Here is a 22,162-nt window from a genome sequence, read left to right on the forward strand (position 1 = left end):
GACACTTTTGACACTATTTTGGGACCATTGTCATTTATACAGCGATCAGTGCTATAAAAATGCACTGCTAACTGCGAAAATGACACTGGCAGTGAAGGGGTTAACCACTAGGTGGCGCTGAAGGGGTAACGCGTGCCCTAGGGATCACCGCTTCCGATTACAGGATCACTGTCCTGTCACTAGGAAGACCAGGGAAATGCTTGTTTACATCAGCATTTCCCCCTTCTTCCTCACCGTGACACGATCGCGGGTATCCCCCCGCAGACATCGAGTTCCCGGGACCCGCGGTCGGAGTCACAGAGCCACTTCTTAAAAGGGACTTATATATGTGTCCTTTTGTGCAGCTGTGCCATTCTGCCGACGTATATCGTCGTGCGGTGGTCGGCAAGCGGTTAAGGGGCACATTTATTAAGCAGTGAATCTAACATTCACCAAATTTTCAATGCAAGTGAATCTTCCAAATGCATATGGTTTAAGTGACAGCAATTGATTTACCACCAGTGAACGTTTGGTCACATTCATTGCCATAGGTGTGCGCAGCCTATTGCATTAGGGTGTGCACCCCAAAGCTCAAACACTACCTATAGATTGTTTACTATCTTCATTCAGAAAGGAAAGGGGCCAATAAATAACATATTTACTGGCCCCTTCCCCCCATTCATCCTAAAAAACATCCCTTCAACAACAGCCAGCGGGAGAGGAGGGAAGCCGGAAGTGGTGCTAGGGAGGTGCTAGGGCAGTAGGGAGAATCTATGCTGCACAGGGTGATTAGGGTGTGCCTGGGCACACCTGGCACACCCTGTGCGCACGCCTATGTATCATTGCTATAAGAAAGACCCCAAAGTATCCAGAGCTGGAAGTTACAGCTGCAAAAACCTATTTGCCCACTAGGTGGCACTCAGCAACCACTTTTATTGCCTGTATAGCAACTGCCTGTCAGTCAGATCTCTAGAAATGCCTGCACACCTATATCTTGTTTCTTTTGTTTGAATGCATGCTGTAATGTAGCGATTGTTAAATGTGGAACAATGTACACCCTATGGTGATTAAACTGTAACAATACACCCTCAAGTACACTGGAAACATTTGCTGGAAGCAATAAAGGATACAAAGTTTTAAACAAAAGGACAATTTATCTTGTAGATTGTAAACTCTAAAGATCAGGGCCCTCTGATTCCTCCTGTATTGAATTGTATTGTAACTGTACTGTCTGTCCTCATGTTGTAAAGCGCTGTGCAAACTCCATATAAATCCCGTATTATAATAATATTGCTGAACGGCCAGGAGCCCCGAAGTATTTAATTAAATTACAAATCCAGACACCTTTTCTAGTGCAGCCAATCGCCATTGGCTTTCAGGGACATCTCCGGGCTTTACAGGCCTTTGGGGCACTGTTCCTCTCACTGATACTAAATGCTATTCCTCTCACAGACTATGGGGCACTATTCTTGGTACTGACACCAATGATGGGACACTATTCCTCCCACTGACACCAATGATGGGACACTATTCCTCCCACTGACACCAATGATGGGACACTATTTCACTGACACCAATGATGGGACACTATTCCACTGACACCAATGATGGGACACTGTTCCTACCACTGACACCAATGATGGGACACTATTCCACTGACACCAAAGAGAGGGCACTATTCCTTCCACTGACACCAATGAGGGGGACACTTTTCCACTGACACCAATGATGGGACACTATTCCTCCCACTCACACCAATGAGAGGGCACTATTCCTTCCACTGACACCAATGATGGGACACTATTCCTCCCACTGACACCAATGATGGGACACTATTCCTCCCACTGACACCAATGATGGGACACTATTTCACTGACACCAATGATGGGACACTATTCCACTGACACCAATGATGGGACACTGTTCCTACCACTGACACCAATGATGGGACACTATTCCACTGACACCAAAGAGAGGGCACTATTCCTTCCACTGACACCAATGAGGGGGACACTTTTCCACTGACACCAATGATGGGACACTATTCCTCCCACTGACACCAATGAGAGGGCACTATTCCTTCCACTGACACCAATGAGGGGGCACTATTCCACAGACACCAATGATGGGACACTATTCCTCTCACTGACACCAATGAGAGGGCACTATTCCTTCCACTGACACCAATGAGGGGGACACTATTCCACTGACACCAATGATGGGACACTATTCCTCCCACTGACACCAATGATGGGACACTATTCCACTGACACCAATGATGGGACACTATTCCACTGACACCAATGATGGGACACTATTCCACTGACACCAATGAGGGGGACACTATTCCACTGACACCAATGATGGGACACTATTCCTCCCACTCACACCAATGAGAGGTCACTATTCCTTCCACTGACACCAATGAGGGGGACACTATCCCACTGACACCAATGATGGGACACTATTCCTCCAACTGACACCAATGAGAGGGCACTATTCCTTCCACTGAAACCAATGAGGGGGACACTATTCCACTGACACCAATGATGGGACACTATTCCTCCCACTGACACCAATGAGGGGGCACTATTCCCCCCCCCCCCCCCGACACCAATTTCCAGCCCCCCTCATGTCTGAAGGACAGTAAACTGGCCCTTAGTTTAGAAAGTTTGGAGACCCCTTGCTCTAAAGATAAGCTGATTGGGCCTAGTATGTATGAATGTGAGTTAGGGGCCTGAGCCCACGTTCACATTGGGCCATTTTGACATGTCAAATCGCCACATATTAACGGAACGCACCGAATCCCAAAGGCAGTTCCTGCACTACTTTCGACGATTTCAGGGGCGATTTCAATAGACATCTGTGCAGGAACCCGCATAGATGTCTCTGAAATCGCTCCTGAAGTCGCACGATTTCAAACCCGCCTTCAGTGTGAGCCCAGGCTTAGATTGTAAGCTCCTCAGAGGCAGGGTCTGATACAATCCTACTATATATGAGAAGCGCTGTGTAAGCTGTGCTATATAAGTACCTGTAATCAATAAACTATTTGTGATTATATCTGATTTTCAGTACATGACTTGGTATAGCATGGAGAAGCTTCAGGGCTAACTTGACATTTTATAAAATGTATTGGGGGAGATTTACTAAAACTGGTGCACACAGAATCTGGTGCAGCTGTACTTAGTAACCAATCAGTTTGTAGGTTTTATTGTCAAAGCGTAATGCGTTACTAAACCCAGGAGCTTGCACCCACTATATCTGTTTTCCCACACAGTGGCAGCCCCCGTCCATTAGGGGCCCAGGGCGGGGCTAATCCATGTGCCCGGCCCCTAATCTCCATACAGGGCGCCAGACTCATTGGCCCAGATTCTCAAAGGACTTACGACGGCGCAGCGCCATGTACGCCATTGTAAGTCCTAATCTGGCCCATCGTATCTATGCGACTGATTCTTAGAATCAGTTACGCATAGATATCCATTATATCCGACAGGCGTAAGTCTCTTACGCCGTCAGATCGTAACTGCAATTTTTTTTTTTTTTGCCCGCTAGGTGGCGCTTCCGTCGATTTCCGCGTCGAGTACGCAAATTAGCCAGATACGCGAATTCCCGAACGTACGCGCGGCCGACGCAGTAAAGTTACGACGTTTACGTTAGGCTTTTCCAGGCGTAAAGTTGCCCCTGCTATATGAGGGGCAGCCAATGTTAAGTATGGCCGTCGTTCCGGCGTCGAAAATGTTAAAAGTTACGTCGTTTGCGTAAGTCGTCCGTGAATGGGGCTGGACGTCATTTACGTTCAGGTCGAAACCAATGACGTCCTTGCGACGTCATTTAGAGCAATGCACACTGGAAGATTTGACGGACGGCGCATGCGCAGTTCGTTCGGCGCGGGGACGCGCATCATTTAAATGATACACGCCCCCTACATGCCGAATTTGTATTCCGCCGGGTGATTTACGCTATGCCGCCACAACTTTACAGGCAAGTTCTTTGTGAATAAAGCACTTGCCTGAAAAACTTGCGGTGGCGTAACGTAAATGAGATACGTTACGCCCGCACAATTTTGCGCCCATCTACGTGAATCTGGGCCATTGATTTCAATGTGTTTTTTTTTTCTTTTTTAAGCACGTGAGGTGGCCAGGTTTGTTCGCCGCCCCACCCAAAATATTGACCACCAGCCGCCACTGCTCTCACAGTACACAGAACAAGGAAATGCAATAATGTTAGTAAATATAAACTGCTAAATACATTTTCTCATCAGCAGTATATAGCAGTCTTGTGACTTCTATCAGTGTCTAGTTAAAGCTTGTAGGAGGAGTTTTCATTCTCCTCTGACTGTGCTATGAGGCTGCAGGACACCCAAACCCTCTGTCTGGACAGTGCTGATTGGTCCTGTGCTGATCACATGCACCCTCCCAAGACAAAAGAAATAACCTCCAGCAATACACACCATAATGAGTATGTTCAGAGTGCCCCCAGGGCTCTGTTCTATCAGGAGATTGATTGGGGACTGTGGAAGAAGGAGAGGATTAGAGAAGACAGGATCAAACAGCATTTTTTTACACAATGCAGAGGATTAACCCCTTAGATTCCACAGTGAGTATAACAAACATGCTTTACTACATATACAGACCTGATTTTACTGTTGTGGGTTTAGTAACACTTTATTTGAACAAGCTAAAGTTAGGAGCTGATTGGTTACTATGCACAGCTGCACCAGATTCTATATATCTCCCTCATATGTGGATGTAAGATACTGGAGTCTGCCATTATATTTATGCTTGGAGCTGGGAATTAGGGTGTTCTCTTGTTCTTTTGTTCTCCTACAACCCAGAATCACCCGACAGCAGGCTAAAGTCCATTGTTGGCTGACATCACAGAGGCAGTATCCCAACCATTTTGGCGATATCCACTTAGGTGCTAGTTCACCTTCCCAGCGTGCCACTGAGAGCCTGAGCCAGCCGCTCCCGCCCCCTTCCACAGCCCGGTACTCCAGTGAGCCTGGAGACTGGAGAGCAGTAACTGACATTCACTGATCTCTGCTCAGAGCAGGCTGAGAACTGAGTGATCAGTGGCCATGTGATCTCTCAGTTTTCGGGCTCAGAGCCCGTGGGCGGCAGTGGCAGCATGGAGGTGAGTGTTTGTTTGTTTTTTAATCAACTATAAACGTCACCTTTAAAATAGCATTGAGTAAAAAAATATCTGAAAAATGACTAAAGGTGCTGCTGTAAATATTATTTGCGATCCTCTCAGTATAATGAACCAAACAGCTAATGGTCCCTGGACACATAGGGGTTGATTTACCAAAGGCCAATAGATTGTGCACTTTTCAAAGTGCAGTTGCTCCAGAGCTTACTAAATGAGGTGAAACTTCACTTTGCAAAGAACACCCAATCACGTGCAAGGAAAAAAAAGCATTTTTGCTTGCACATGATTGGATGATGGAAGTCAGCAGAGCTTCTGCTCATTTACTAAGCTCTGAAGCAACTGCTCTTGCAGAGTGCACCGTCGATTTTCCTTTAGTAAATCAGCCCCTTAAACTTCAATGTTCTTAAAAAAAAAAAAAAAACAAGCCCCCCGAATACTTGGCAACTTTTTCATATAGAAAAGAGTGAGACCAAAAGCAATGGGAGCATTACATTAAAGTGGAGGTTCACCCAAAAAATAATTTTTAACATTAGATTGGGCCTAATTACGGGAAGCAGAATCGGGTGTTTTGATTAAAATCAATACAGTACTTACCTTTTTTGAGATAGATCTTCTCCGCGGCTTCCGGGTATGGGCTGCGGGACTGGGCATTCCTATTTGATTGACAGCCTTCCGACCGTCGCATACAGCGCGTCACCAGTTTCCGAAAGTAGCCGAACGTCGGTGCGCAGTATAGCGCCGCACCGACGTTCGGCAACTCGTGACGCGCTGTATGCGACGGTCGGAAGGCTGTCAATCAAATAGGAACGCCCAGTCCCGAAGACCATACCCGGAAGCGGCGGGAGAACATCTATCTCAAAAAAGGTAAGCACTGCATTGATTTTAATCAAAACACCTGATTCTGCTTCCCGTAATTAGGCCCAATCTACTGTTAAATTTTTTTTTCGGGTGAACTCCCGCTTTAAAGATGTAGTTGACATGTGTAAGAGAGGAGTTCTCTTGGAGAGATCTCCTCTAACTTCCTGTTGTGTCCCGAGGTGGGAAATTATGTAAAATCTCCCCAATAGTACACTATGTGGTTTTAACCCTTCCCATGCTATTTAAAATTTAAAAAAAAAAACATTAGATTTACTTTAAGCAGTCTTTTATGACTGTAGAGTGGCATCCATGGAATTATTACATGGTAGGATAGAATGGCTCAGCGAATTGGAGTATTTTACAAGGACAAACATTGACCTGAACAGGACATGACACCTAGGGTTGCCACATCATCCCTTTAATGTAGTTTCACCACAGCTGGAGGGCCGAGGTTGCCTACCCCTGCCATAGACACACTCCTAAACCTTGTGGAAAGCCAGAAGAGTTGAAGCTGTTCTAGCTGCAAAGGGCGAGCCAACTCAATATTGAACCCTACGGACTAAGACTGGGATGCCATTAACCTCCCTGGCGGTATGATTCCTTCAGATTTTAGGTGCTGAAAGCGGTACAATTGTTTTGCATGGAAATTTGGCGTTTTACATTGTAGGCCTGTAATTCTTAGGAATAACTCACTTAAATCTGTCCAAACAAGAGTCTAGTAGACATCTCGGGTATGATAAAGTTTGAGACACAAAATCATAAATTGTAATATATTAAATAACTATAAATAAGTTCAGTTGCAGAATTGTCGCTGTTATTACTTTTAGTGTTTGATGACGAATTTCCCCACAAATCGCTATCGCTAAATTCTGCAAGTGATTCTAATTAATTATTGCTGTTTTCTAGCTGCTCTAAAACCACTTTTGACATAAAGGGACACTTTTTGGTTGCTATGGACAATCTACAGTTTTCAGGCAGAACGAAAAGTATTTATAATATAAAAGTGCACGCAGGACACTGGGCAGACCACTAGGGACAAAGGGGGCAGGGCCGATCCGCCCTATAGGCTCACTATGCAAGCCGCTTAGGGCCCCGCAAAGCTGCGGAGGGCCCCACAAATTACGAGAGGCCCCGCCTGGTGAGAAGTCATTTTTGGCCCCTCACCCCGCTTCTCAACTCGCTGGCTGCATGGGAGAAGAGGTAAGAAGTCAGCATACCCCGCTTCTCACTTTAATGTAAGATGTAATTTCCGACAGCAGAACACCCCCTCCCCCCGCTTCTCAACTTTAATCTTCAATGTGACATGTCATCACTGTCGGCAGTGCCCCCCCACCCCGCTTCTCAACTTTAATGTGACATGTAATTTTGCTTAGGGCCCCAGGGAGGTCAGGATCGGCACTGAAAGGGGTGTGTATTTATTTGATACAGTATTGTAATCTGTAAGATTACAGTATACTGTATGTGTATTGTGTTTTTACTTTTTTGAATTTGGTGCCGATCTCCACCCCTGTGTGTCGCAACGCTCGGGAACGGAGCTCGGCGGCACTCGGGCACTGTGTGAATCGAGCAAGGAGACAGCTCGCTCACAGCAGGGAGACATCACAGGATCCAGGGGACAAGGTAAGTAATTCCCTGCCTGGATACTGCGATGAGATCCCGAGTCTGGCTCAGGGATACCGCTATTAGTACTGAAATTTCACCCAGAGACAGACGCGCGATTACCGCCAGGGAGGTTAAAGTTGTGAGTAAAGGCAGGTGTCCCAATACTTTTGGTAATATAGTGTATGTTCATCAACAAGATGAATGAGAGTCTCAACATTCAAACGGACTTTCTCCATTGTTTGGAAGCACCCCTCCCATGGTAAAACCCCAACACCACGCCATATATACATTATTCTTCCTTCCTATAATCTTATAATATTTTCTTTATAATCCCTCCCAGCTTCATCCCAATTCCAATTCCGTTTGTACTTGCATGGCGATTGCTTGCAATAATGAAACAATGGATCTGGAATTCTGATCTCATCCTCTCTATGTTTCCAATAGATTTACCTGTAAGCTCCCTTTTGATATTGGGAAGATTAGCAGGACAAGAATTATTGATGTTTAACCCAGGAGCAGGCATACCTTGATTTGCATAAATGTCAATCAGATTAGCAGACACCGGCATCTGGAAAAAATAAAAAATAAATATGAATTAAAACAAATTAATTATAGGAGACATAAGGAATACAATCACAATGGCGAAAGGTATTCAGGGATTAATAAAGACGATTTCTAAACAGTTTTTATTTCTAATGGTTAATAAATTCAGGGAAAACTCACATCCAGGAACAAAGGTCCAAGTTTCTTAATCTGAAAAAAATGCGGTGAACAACAAAAACAGTTATGGGAATACCTCCTTTGTTAAAGCGGATCTCCCGCGGCCATTCGTTTGTTTTTTTTTGTTTTTTTGTGGGGCATTAAATTATTTATAGCGTATAAACAGAGGACTCACGCCTCTGCTGTTTAAAGTCATCCGATTTCGCCTGGAATTAGAACTTATATTATCTTTGCAGCGCCGTTTCCATTTTGCTTGTGGGCACTGTGAAGCCCACAAGCATTAATTTCCTTGTTCAGCAGTGACGTCGACTTCCGGGTTTCCATCTAAACGGGCGTCACATTCGGCTCTCCTATCACAGATTGCTTTGGAAGGGACGTCCCGTCGTTGCCATCTTGCTACACCGCTTGACCCTTCTCACTCTATCATTACTGTGCATGAGTGTGGGGAGTAGCAAGATGGCGGCGACGGAACGTCACTTCCGGGTCAATCTGTGTCGGGGAGCCTGATGTGACGAGCCAGCAGCATCGCGCTTTAGGAAATCCCGCGATAACTCAGAGGAAACCTCTGCAGAAAAGCTCCCAGGAGATATTGCGGGTAAAGGATATGACACACTGCCCGCAGAATACCCGCAAAGAAGAGACAGGAAGCCAAGTGACAGCTGTTGATAACAAAGGTACTGTAAAAAAAAAACTTCCCCCCTGGCGGTATCCCCGAGCGTGACTCGGGGTGGATTTTTTGTGCTAAAATCGGTATCCCCGAGTCACACTCGTGGTAGCTATGCAGAGCCTGCAGCGTGCGCTGGCTTACCTTGTTCCTGGATGCAGCGATGCCACCGCTCTGTGTGAGCGAGTGGGACCTCGCTCGATTCACACAGTGTCCCCGTGTGCCGTCGATCTCCGTTCCCTGCGACGTTACGATGCACGGGGACGGAGATCGGCGCCAAATTCAAAAAAGTCAACAAACACATCTTATAGATTACAGTACTGTATGTAAAAAATACACCCCCCCCCCCCCCTTGTCCCTAGTGGTCTGCCCAGTGCCCTACATGTACTTTTATATAATAAAAACGGTTCTTTCTCCCTGCAAACTGTAGATTGTCCATAGCAACCAAAAGTGTCCCTTTATGTCAAAAATGGTTTTAGAGCCGCTAGAAAACAGCGATAATAATTTATAATCACTTGCAGAATTGTGCGATAGCGATTTGTGGGGAAATTCGTCATCAAAAAATTAAAAGTAATAATTTTTATTATTATTATATTATTTGTTATAATTATTTATATTTATTTATTATATTATAATTTATGATTTTGTGTTTCAAATTTTATCATACCCGGGATTTCTACTAGACTCTTGTTTGGACAGATTTAAGTTAGTTATTCCTAAGAATTACAGGTCTACAATATAAAACGTCAAATTTCCATGCAAAACAATTGTACCGCTTTCAGCACCTAAAATATGAATTAATCATACCGCCAGGGAGGTTAAGGGATACATATATTTTTTTTTATTGTACAAAATCATTATTTTAGTATTTTCTTTTTCAAAATGACAATGTTTTTATTTTTTTTTATTTTTTTATCACTTGAAATACAGTTATGTTCTTTGCATACCACAATTCTCCACTTGGGAGGGTTAACCACTTTCATTGACTAATAAAAGCCATCCATGTTAAAGACACCTTAAAGCCTCGTACACATGACCGAGGAACTCGACGGGCGAAACACATTGTTTTCCTCGTCGAGTTCCTTGTTAGGCTGTCGAGGAACTCGACAAGGCAAGTTTCTCCATTCCCGTTGAGGAAAAAGAAGACATGCTCTCTTTTTGGCTCGACGGGATCCTCGACAGTTTCCTCGTCGAAAAATGTACACACGACCGGTTTCCTCGGCAAAAAAAAAAAATCCCAGCAAGTTTCTTGCTGGTTTTTGCCGAGAAACTCGGTCGTGTGTATGAGGCCTTAGGCTCACCCGCACTATAAGAAAATTGGGCGAACAATTTAGTCTGAGGAAGGATTGTATGATTTTCTGATAGTGTGTACACAACATTCGACAGCTGATTCCGACCTTCCGAATGACAGTTTACAAAGGGACAAACTCCAAAATGTTTCTCGTACCGGAACAGAACAAAGATTTTCATTTAATGTGTAACGTTTTCGTACGATTTTCGTATAAAATAAATCAGAGATTAAAGACTGCACATGATCAGAAACAATAAGTAACAAAAAAAAAAAGCCTTCGTCATAATACATTTTGTACATTATTTCCTTCCTTGGTTCCAACTTGCTGTGAAACAACGAGTACATTTGGACGATTATTCGCCCGATTTTCTTGTGTGTACCCCAATGCTGTATATTGGCCTAGGCCCACAAGGCCCAGGCCTAGGGCAGCACTTTGCAGAGGGGCAGCACGAAAAGAGTCCCCGCCGGCTTGCACTACACTGTTAGGCAAATTAGTCTAGCGCCCCCATAAAGCGGCCGCACTGCTTCTGGTATGCGAGCAGCCGGCATTCCGCAACTGTGGGGGGGGGGGGGGCGCTTCCAATTTTCACTGTCCTATCATCCTGGGCCACAAACCTTCCTTACTGTGCTATATGTTTTCTGATGCACCATTGGCATGGTTATATCTTCTTAGCCCTCTCCATAAAATTATCAGAAATGTTTTGCTTAAAGTAGAACTATAGGCAACACTTTTTTTTCATTTTGGATAGAGTAAGGGAGGGTTATAGCCCCTGTCAGTTTATTTGTCACCATCCCTGTCCCATTGCAGAGATTTCCCTTTGCTTCCTGCCCCATAGCCAAACAGGAAGTGAGAGGAAATCTATGCAAATTAAGGAAATCCATTGCCCCCCCCCCCCCAGGCTCTCAGAGCTAGTGTACCCACTCAAAAATTTCAGGGTGGGTCTTAAACAGCAAGGGGTGTGGACTTGACAGGAAGGGGTGGGTCATATTTAAATTAGGGGGGTACACGAGTGTAGTCAGACCTAGGGAAGCACAAAACCTAAATACACCACTGGTGTACCCCACTTAACAGTTTATATGACAGGTTGTGAAAACAAAAGGGCCAGAATGCGACACAACAACAGCCGTCAAAACTGGACTGCAAAGTAAAAATAATAATAAAAAGTAAAAATGTATTTTCAAAAAATATGGATACAATAAATTCATCAAATCTACCATACCGTGTTTGCCATTTGCATAGCAGGATCCATCATGAGGATTTCTTCATTATAGCTAGACTCCAAGCTAATGATGTCATCGATTACATCATCCATCTGCAATTAAAAAAATATGATGTTATTATCAATACAATTTTTTATTTATTTATTGGTGAATAATATTTACTGTCTAAATTACTAAAGGAGCAATTCATTTTTTTACAACTAAAATTCGCGTCCTTTCCAAATACCAAATATTTAGGAGGAAAGTAATAAAAAATAAAATACCCCTGAAGATGGTAAACTTTATGTTTAAATCACTTTCCATGCACCTGTATTCTCTGAGGCCCCGTACACACGACCGAGTTTCTCGGCAGAATTTAGCCAGAAACTGGTTTGGAGCTGAATTCTGCCGAGAAACCCAGCCGTGTGTACACTTTCGGCCGAGGAAACCGACGAGTTCCTCGTCGAGCCAAATAGAGAACATGTTCTCTATTTCCTCGTTGTTCAATGAGGAAAGTTGGCTCGCCGAGATCCTCGGCGGCTTCACACAGAACTTGACGAGCAAAACGATGAGTTTTGGCCGTCGAGTTCCTCGGACGTGTGTACGGGGCCTAACATGATCACCCATAATTGCCAGAAGCTAAGCAATCTACTACCCAAGGGTAAATTCAGCACCACAAAGAACGGTGATGTTAAGCCCAAAAAATTCAGCAGTCAACTAACAAAGTGACAGCAATTCTAAAAAAATGAAAAGTATGGACTTAAAAAAAATTAAAAAAATTACAATTTACTGAAAGATCAACAAAATTGATAATATTTATTTATATATATATATATATATATATATATATATATATATATATATATATATATATATATATATATTTATTTTTGATAATAAAAACTCGATAAAATGTGGTTTTGATCGTGTAAATGCCACTTCAACATGGCAATCAATACATTCATCATGTCTTGTTTAGTAGGGGAAAATAGAGAAGAAAAGGTTCTTGTATTATTTGTTTATTGCAATATGTGAAGCTTTGCTATTCTACGTCAGTTTTAAAAAATAAAATAAAAACACTTTTGCAGTCAATGTATGTAAATGTAATTGGATTTTGGATTACTCAGTAAAAATGTTGAAATAAATGGTTCGGTTGTAAACAGCTTCTTCTTTTTTGGATAGTAAACTCAATTGAATCAAAAACTGACAATAATTTTTATTTAATATTAATTAATAAGTAACTATTATTCAACCATAACAACCATCAGATATTAATCTCCCTAAATCTACAGAGCTTAATCAGGACAGACTGCTAATTTTTTCATAAAGACTTCCAAAAATTCTGCCAGGTTCACCTGGCAGACTTGTTGCAAAATGCCCCCTATTATTTTCTCAGGAAACACAGAAAGCAATTATTGAATATTATTGGCAATACTCTGCAAAGCTTTTTGAATAACTAGACCATCAAATTGTCGCAAATGTAAGACCCAAAACAAAATTAAGTTAAAAGCAGTGAAATAAAAAATAAAAAAACAGGATTTGGGGCTACATAAATCTGCTAATTTATGAGCTCCAAATATGTAATATCAAACCAAAAATAAAAAAAATTAAAATTAAAAGCCACAAAACTTTATGTTGTTGAGTTGGTGGGGACATATTTTCATTAAATTACTTGTTTGATTGTTTTTCATGATTTTTTTTTATTTATTTTAAAATGCCAGCATATAGTTCTGTTCAACACATATATATCTTATCCAATGCATGGACTAGGCATTGATTTACTGAGTGATTTGTCATCACATTTATTTAAAAAAAAGGAAATATTGCTGTCGATAAAACTGCATTCGCTATAATTTGCTTCAGTGTTAAATCATGCTGTATGTACAATTAACCCTATTTATCAACCAGCAAATGTGATATGTTTGCAGATTTTTTTTTTTTTTTTATTAACAAGAGCAGAAAAAAAAAATATTTAGTTAGCGCTTTCACCAAAGGGTGATTTGAAGATCTGAAAGTGCAAAAACGGTGGAAAATATTGGCAATTTGCAGTGATGTTGCCCTGGTATTCCCTAATTTCTGCGCACAATTAAATAAACGTCACAATAATACAGATAAAAAAAGATATAGAAACAAATAAATCTTTAGGCAGTTAATAAATAGTTTTAAACTGAACCAAAATGCCTATTTATATCTCAACGTTGTTTTAATAATATGAACATTAAGATTTTATATCATGAAATATATAAAAAATTATAAAACATAAAACTTTTGTGTTACAAATTTGAAAAAAAAAAAATTTGAAATTAAGACAAAATGGATGTTTTAAATTATTAAATTGATTCAGAGCATAGACTCATTGAACTTGATATTATTAAGTGTTTTAATATGTTCTATGGCGCTCTATGTCTATTTTGCACGATATGGACTACTGTACTAATTAGTATCTCCTAGACAAAAGGGCGAGGTTTAGTAGTAGCTATAAGTTAAGAAAATGCTGTATGCACTTTATGAGAATCCATGTTAGGATTGTTCTCTATCATTTTGATGTCTATGGGATTGAAGGATAGGGGATTTGTTATCCTCCCTGCTTTAAGAATGTTTTTCTACTATCCGTGTACTTTTTATATGCTGTCATTTGCTGTGAAAAAAAAAAAAAAAAAAGTGGTTTAATATGTTGACAATCCGAAGCTTAATTTATATTTTAGGACAGACATTTGGGGGTTGATTTACTAAAACTGAAGAGTGTAAAATCTGGTAAAGCTCTGCAAAAAAAAAATATATATTCTTTTTTTTTTGGTCAAAACTTAATTGAAAAAGCTGAAGTTAGAAGCTAATTGGCTACCATGCAAAGCTGCACCAGATTTTGCACTCTCCACTTTTTGTAAATTAACCCCATAGGCTGTATTCATACTGTTCCATGTGTACTGCATGCATGCTAACGCATACATATAGGTGTGAATAGGCCTTATTTCAAAACAGCAGTACAAGGATGTGAACCGTATACATAGGAAAGAATGTGGTTTCTACTTGGCGTGCATGTACACACAGTAAGATGCATGTGTTTTGCTCCATAAAAATAGACAAGTAAAATTAGGCCTTGTCCATTTTTATATGTTTTTAAATATTTAAAAATACAAAAAGAAAAATACAGCTATAATGGGTTAATATATACCAAAAATAAATACTATATAATAAAAAAAAAAATATTTAACATAGTTAACTCTTTATTTTTATGACATGTCCACAGATTGCCTAAACAACCATTAAAGAAGTGAAATTTTTTCTTCGGAAGTCAATTTTTTTAAAATAGAAGTTGAGACTGAATTATTTAAGGCAAAAGCTATCTTTGGCAGCAACACCTCTGTAAGGTAAACAGGATAAAGATCTGTCAGATTTAGCTTTACTGTTTAATGTGCAGCTATCTTAATGAAGAGGATTGTGTAAAGAATCTGAAATCTTCTTTCCTGTATTTATTTATAACAATCTATACGAGGGTTTGGGTTTATTTTTTATAGGGGAGTGTATGTGAAGCCATTTTTATTTTTTTACGTTTTGGATAGAGTATGGAATGGTTAGAAGGCGCCTCCTCATTTGCAGTCCCTGTAGCAACATTTTGTAATTTTCTATCAAAGAAAATGCAAATGAACGCATGCGCTGTTATGTATGCTACGTGAATAAATTAATAAAATAATACTAAGTGTATTTATCAAACTGCTGCATCCACCAATCAAGTGCACTCTATCACTTTAAGCCCAGGTTCACACTGGGTACGATTTGCTTCGATTTGAGATGCGATTTCACATGTCAAATCACATGTCAAATCGGCGGCATTTGCCAGCAATTGTCGGCAATGACACCGTCCTAATCGGTGCGATGCCGCATCTGCGGCGCTGCACCGATTTAAAAAAGTAGATCCTGTACTACTTTTTGCGATTTCGGGCCGCGATTTACACAGATGTCTTTTAAATCGCGGCCGAAATCGGGACTGCCAGCGGGAGTGAAGCCGTGCGAGTTTAGCTGAACTTGCACGGCTTCACTCCCGCAGCCCAGTGTGAACCAGGGCTAAAAGTCCGTACTCCAAAATTGGTGCTTAAAAGTGGAAGTGTTGGACTGGACTGTACCAAATAAGGGTATAGACATTATGGACATTTTTTTGTAGCATTCTTTACACTTATACTTTAATTTTTTTTGCACAATTGGGTGGCACATTTTTTAATTGTTTGCTTATTAACCATATCTTTTGTCATAAGGTAGTCATTTTGATCACTGTAGATTTTGATATTTGATTTCGCACATAATTACTGCATTTAGAGGATTTGAACAGCGCATCACTGCTTAATTAATTTGTATTTTCTATCAAGTCTTGTACTAGAGACAATATTCACTAGGACTAAGGCCTCGTACACACGGCCGAGGAACTCGACGTGCCAAACACGTCGAGTTCCTCGGCCAGTTCAGCCCTGAAGCCGCTGAGGACCTCGGCGGGACGAGAGCTCCCATAGAACAACGAGGAAATAGAGAACATGTTCTCTATTTCCTCGCCGAGCTCCTCGTCGGCTTCCTCGGCCGAAAGTGTACACACGACCAGTTTCCTCGGCAGAATTCAGCCAGAAACTCGGTCGGAAGCTGAATTCTGCCGAGGAAACTGGTCGTGTGTACGGGGCGTAAGAGTTGGCGAATCCTCCCAGAGGGACATAATTAGCAATAAATATCAGAGAACGTTTCTAAAGCTTGCCATCGATGGAACAATATTCTTTTCTGCAACCACAGGTTGCAAGAAAGAAAATTGCTTGATTCCCCCATCAACACAGTCAATGTTGATGGGATAATTCCTCCTACTGAGCATTTGTGTTGTCCGGGGGGAGCTATCCGGCCAGCAGAACACAGTGATTATTGCCAGTGGATATAGCTGCTGGCAATAATCGCATGAGAAATTTGACAGGCTGGTTGTACCCAAATTGATTAATCTGGGTACATCCAGCCTGCCAATACATGGTTCGAATATCAGTCGGTCCCTGGTAAACCATCCAAGATTTGAACCGTCTATGGCCAGCTTTAGGCTTGCCATGATTTGGATCCGTTTTTTCAATCAGCCAGCAGGCTGATCAAAAACAGCTGAACTAATTCCCCCATCTCACAAGTTAGGCTGGGTTCACACTACTACACTACTTTCATCCTACTTTGCTCTGTGTTCAATGTTTCCCTATGAGAGCGTCTTGTAGCGTCCTACACAAGTCGGTCCGACTTTGAAAATGCTCCCTGTACTACTTTTGGTCCTACATTGATCCTACTTCAGGCCCATTGAATATCATTGAAGTCGGACCAAAGTAGTATCCTGTTCATGAAAGTAGGATGGATGTAAGACCAATGTAGGATAAATGTAGGACCAATGTAGCAGAGCAAAGTAGGATGAAAGTAGTGTAGTAGTGTGAACCCAGCCTCAGGTGGAATGAGGAATCCTCCACTGATTGAAGGAAGATTTTCCAATAAGCCGGTCTGAAAGAAGTAAATTATTAGATCAAGTTTTTTGGAACGGGAACGGCCGCCGTGGATGGATCGAAAATTTTGATCCATCTACAGACAACTTAAATTGGAAGTAAACCCTCCTATTGTTTTCAGCCGAGGAAGCTACCATCTTGGCCTTTGTTTAATCTACAACTGCAATGATGCTGCACATGTGATCAGTTATGACACCAGCCATTGGATGGTTTGACCATCTGGTTGAGAGCACAACCAATGGAAGGGTTACATTCCCGGCACGTGTCGGAAATGTAACTTATTTGAAACGGTTAAATTGATGTTTTTTTTTCTGCTTTAACCTTTCCACATTCTACCCAAACCCCCCAAAAAAATAAGAATACTGTGGCTTTACATTTATCAAAACCTTAAAAAACTATTTCCAATTGGTTTATGTGGTTTACTACACTTTTGTATTGCTTCTTGTCCGATTTAAAGAGCCTGATATAAAAAAAATATTTGTTTTTTATTATTTTATTCTGAAACAATGGATTTGTAGCAAAAATACTGGGAAAGGTAAATAGATACCCAAGAATTTGTGACTCTTGCCCAGGAACTAATACACACAACCTCCCTTTGCAAGTGAACTGGTAATGGGGTCCTCTGAATCCCTCGCCATTTCACTTCCACCATTTTGGTTGCCCAAGGGACATGATTGCATAGTGATGTTGCATAGTGATGTCATTATATCTCAGTCAGTAAAATACAGGAATCCTGTACTTAGAGAAATGCCACTTCCACTGCTGACCACCTCCGAAAAAACCTAGTTGCTTGGCAGTCTTTAGCCTTTGCATTTTCTGTATTGCGGAACACGTACAAACTCTGAAGATGTCGGCATGACAGCAAGGCAACTATCATTTTTAGGAAGATAAGTGAGCAATGGCAACTTCCACAGTTCTTTGAGTACAGTATTCTTTTAAATAGGGAACCCAGATTGATTTCCCCACTCGGAAAAAGTGAGGAGGCTGTTCACCTGCGAGAAAGCTCCAGATTCGTGGTAGGTGAACTCGTAAGGGGATCCATGCGGCCTCTTTGCAACTTTGCTTCCAGGGACAGGGCTGATATTTTTACAAGTATAAAACTAAAAGAAAAGACAAAAAAGCCAATGGATTCCAGCCCCATGAAACAGATTAGAGTTGACAGCATGTTGGAGAATCAGATTTTCACTTATCTCTAGAATATTACCAATAATATATATGTGGCTGTTAATTACATAAAACATACTTTCTTGGTGTTATTCCCCTCCAATTAATATTTAAGGCAAAGCGTTCGCAAACACAAAATCTATCATATGGCTTGGAAAAAAATGCTAAAATATTCTCAATGACACAAAACACTGCATCTTGATATTTGTGAACAGGCAGGACACTGTACACTAATGCCTGGCATTTCCAAAGGCCCATGATGAGAACTAACACTCCCTGTTTGTAGCACAACTATAATCTTAACAAACAGCTAACTGACTCTGTGGTTAAGTAGTCACTAAAAAATAATTTATCTGTTTTTGAAAAAACTAAAATTAACATTTTGAATAAAATTTAAAATTCTCTTGGAAGCAAAATACATAAAGAAATATTTTAAGTAATTTTTTTAATATTTTTCCTAATATCCAGCTGTAGAGAAATTACAATTTAGTTCATTAACTTTAAATAAATAACAAGTGGTCAACATTTTTGTCATTTTTTTTTTAATTTTCTATATTTTTTTCAAATTTTCACTTTGGGAAGTTAATGTTCACTCATCTTAGTAAATGAGCTAAAGTTGTGCTCCCTTCAGCCGTTCAATTGTGTGCAAGCAAAAACTCATTATTGGTTAATTTCCGCTCATTGAACGATTTACACAAAGCAAACATTTACTTTGTGAAGTGTACATCCTGTAGTTCTTCAGTAAATCAGTGTCAATGTGCCATTTTCAGATCAACATCAGCTGTTAGTCTGCTGATGTTCTAGGACAGTGGTCTCCAAACTGTGGCCAGGGTCCAGATGTGGCACTTTGCTTGACTTTTTTGGCCCTTGGTGGGGCACGCTTCCTCCCAATGATAACAAAGATGGGACACTATTCAACCCAATGATACCAACGATGGGAACTATTCCTCCCAATGATACCAATGATGGGGCTCTACTCCTCCCAATGATAAAAACGATTTGGCACTCTTCCTCCCAATGATACCAATGATGGTGCCCTATTCAACCCAATGATACCAACAATGGGACACTATTCCTCCCAATGATACCAATGATGGGGCTCTACTCCTCCCAATGATACCACCAATGGGGAGCTATTCCTCTCAATGATACCAATGTTTGGTCGCTATTCCTCCCAATAATACCAAAGACGGGATGCTATTCTTCCCAATGATACCAAAGATGGGGCACTCTTCCTCCAAATGATACCAATGATGGGGCACAATTCAACCCAATGTTACCAATGATGGGACACTATTCCTCCCAATGATACCAATGATGGGGCTCTACTCCTCCCAATGATACCAATGTTGGGTCGCTATTCCTCCCAATAATACCAAAGATGGGATGCTATTCTTCCCAATGATAACAAAGATGGGGCACTATTCCTCCCAATGATACCAACGACAGTGATAGCAAATGATAGCAAATTATGTGATGTTTACTCCCACTGATGCCAAGAAAATGTCCACTCCCGCTGGCCATAGTCAGACCCTTCTAAAGTCTGAGGGACAATAGACTGGCCCATTGTTTAGAAAGTTTGGAGACCCCTGTTCTATGACCTTCTAAAACAATCTGGGCATGAGCAACTAAAATGTGAAAGTTAGCCTGTGTTACCCTCAAACATCCAATTATTTGAAGTAAGAGACTTCTGCACTTAATTGGATGTTTGACATAAACAATTCACCTTGCATCGCTCTTAGTAAGCCCTGAGTGCATTTAATGTGAGGATCCAATATCTCACTCTAAAGCTCTACTTAGGTCCTCTTCCTAACAGTATAGGCGCTTCTTAAATTGAGCTTAATTTCTAAAGAAAAGTCTGGTTTTGATATAACAATACAGAAAATTTTAAGTACATTTTAGGTAAATCACATGGCAGTAAACGGGTCGAAGCTTACCTCTTTCTCACAGGTTGTGCTAAGAGTGAGCATAGCCATGGGGCTGTTGGGTGCGCTGTTCCCAGGCGGCATCATGTGGTCTCCTGGCTGGTTCGGACAGGGCAAGCTTAGTGCTTTGTTAGAATGCTTGGAGGTTGTCAGGTATTGTTGCACCTGCTGTTTCTGCGCCTGCTGGATGTGGTACTTTGTTGGATTTTCAAGGTGGGTCTGCACCTACCAAATAAAGTCAAAGATCATTAGTGTTCTGTAAAACCCAATTACAATGGCTATTATTCTACAATGGTTGGAAAACAAGAACATGAATTTAGATAGTGATAGCAGAGTTACAAAAGCTGCATTAGCTAATATAATATAAAAAAATAATAATAATAATAATAATAATAATAATAATATATAATTATATAATAATAATAATAATAATAATAATAATAATAATAATAATAATAATATATTACAATTTTGAAGGTAAAAAAAGTTACTTGAGAAGTTTATCTGTACAGTATTATGTTTTGACAGTTGTAAATCCGCAAATAAGTGCTACAATTGTACATATTTATGTACATATGCGTGTGTGTATATATTATATATATATATATATATATATATATATATATATATATATATATATATATATATATATATATATATATATACTTTCATTTATTATTTATTTATTACAGGTATTTATATAGCGCTGTTAATTTGGGCAGTGCTTTACATCAGTCCCTGCCCTCAAGGAGCTTACAATCCAAGGTCCCTAACTCTCATATACACACATTCATACACACACACATACTAGGGCCAATTTAGACAGGAGCCAATTACCTACCAGCATGGTTTTTGGAGTGTGGGAGGAAACCGGAGTACCTGGAAGAAATCCCTTCAGGCATGGGGAGAATACACAAGTTTAGGTAATGCCATAGTTGGGATTTGAACCAACGACCATAGTGCTGCTAAGTGAAAGTGTTAACCATATAAAAAAAAAGTATATATGTATATATATATATATATATATATATATATATATACACACACACACACATTATATATATATATTGGTATATATGTATACTGTATATATATATATAGATAGATATATATATCTATATATATATAGATATCTATCTATCTATCTATCTATCTAGATAGATAGATAGATAGATAGATAGATAGATAGATAGATAGATAGATAGTTATATAGATATAGATATATATATATAACATATCTGTATAAGCCAAGCTCCTGCCTGTCACAACCCAATATTCTGAATCAAGATTCCCAGATCAGTACTAAGACCACACATAAATATGATTAAGTAGCAGCAACAATACTCCTATCACTATAGCTGATTATATCAGAAATGTATTCATTTAGTATACCTACAGCACCTTATATGATAACACACTATTATATCAAAACACATCATTGTGTTGATGGTCATTTTTCAAATCGAGCAACAATGCTTACCCAATCCCACTCTTATTTCATAAAAGTACACTTAATATACAATATTGCAAGACCTATAGAATCAAACCAAGACCTACAGTATATACCCTATTTCTGAAAAGGTACAAGAAAATATTACATAGCTCATAGATAATATATTACGAATGTTTCAAATAAATGAACCAGTCTGCATTTCCTTTATCTACTGATGGTTATGTATGCAAAGTGCTTTGACGTCTTGTCTCGCACACACAGGTCCAGGTCAAGAGTCCTTTTACATTTTTAAGTGTTTTTTTAATTAAAAATATTTGTAATAGAATACTAGTAATTAATTTTTTTTTTTAATACTACAGTATGTCCAATAAAGGGACTATTTTTTCCTTAGCAGAACTGTTATGTCTGGTTCACACTCGGCAAGTTGATTTACGTAAGCTCATTGACGCTGGTGTTCTACACCATTAAGACGTTCAGCTTACAGGATATTTTTAAAAAGGTGAAATCTGCTCTGGGCGTGAGATGCTCATAGCACAAAGTTGTGGGCTGGTATAAAACGCTTCTTTTAATATACCTAAAAGTTATTTTAATAGTGAGTGAGTAAGTGAGTGAGTGAGAAACTTATATAGCGCAACACATGCGAACTGAATCGCCTCTGGG

General features: G+C 40.3%; 1 protein-coding gene across 9 annotated transcripts in view; it reads right to left on the reverse strand.

Annotated features, from left to right (window-relative positions):
* MITF (melanocyte inducing transcription factor) overlaps positions 1 to 22,162 on the reverse strand; it is a 279,848-nt gene that overhangs the window by 23,142 nt on the left and 234,544 nt on the right. For 5 of the 9 annotated variants that reach the window (XM_040359079.1, XM_040359078.1, XM_040359080.1 and 2 more), the window contains 5 exons: positions 20,062 to 20,274; positions 17,953 to 18,060; positions 11,483 to 11,575; positions 8,113 to 8,155; positions 4,430 to 4,489 (listed from right to left, as the gene is read on the reverse strand). In XM_040359079.1, coding sequence (XP_040215013.1) covers positions 4,430 to 4,489; positions 8,113 to 8,155; positions 11,483 to 11,575; positions 17,953 to 18,060; positions 20,062 to 20,274 — 517 coding nt within the window. The remainder of the gene's footprint in view (positions 1 to 4,429; positions 4,490 to 8,112; positions 8,156 to 11,482; positions 11,576 to 17,952; positions 18,061 to 20,061; positions 20,275 to 22,162) is intronic. The other 4 variants (XM_040359084.1, XM_040359081.1, XM_040359083.1 and 1 more) reach the window with 1 other exon arrangement.

This window comes from Rana temporaria, chromosome 7, assembly GCF_905171775.1.
Source record: "Rana temporaria chromosome 7, aRanTem1.1, whole genome shotgun sequence".
NCBI lineage: Eukaryota > Metazoa > Chordata > Amphibia > Anura > Ranidae > Rana > Rana temporaria.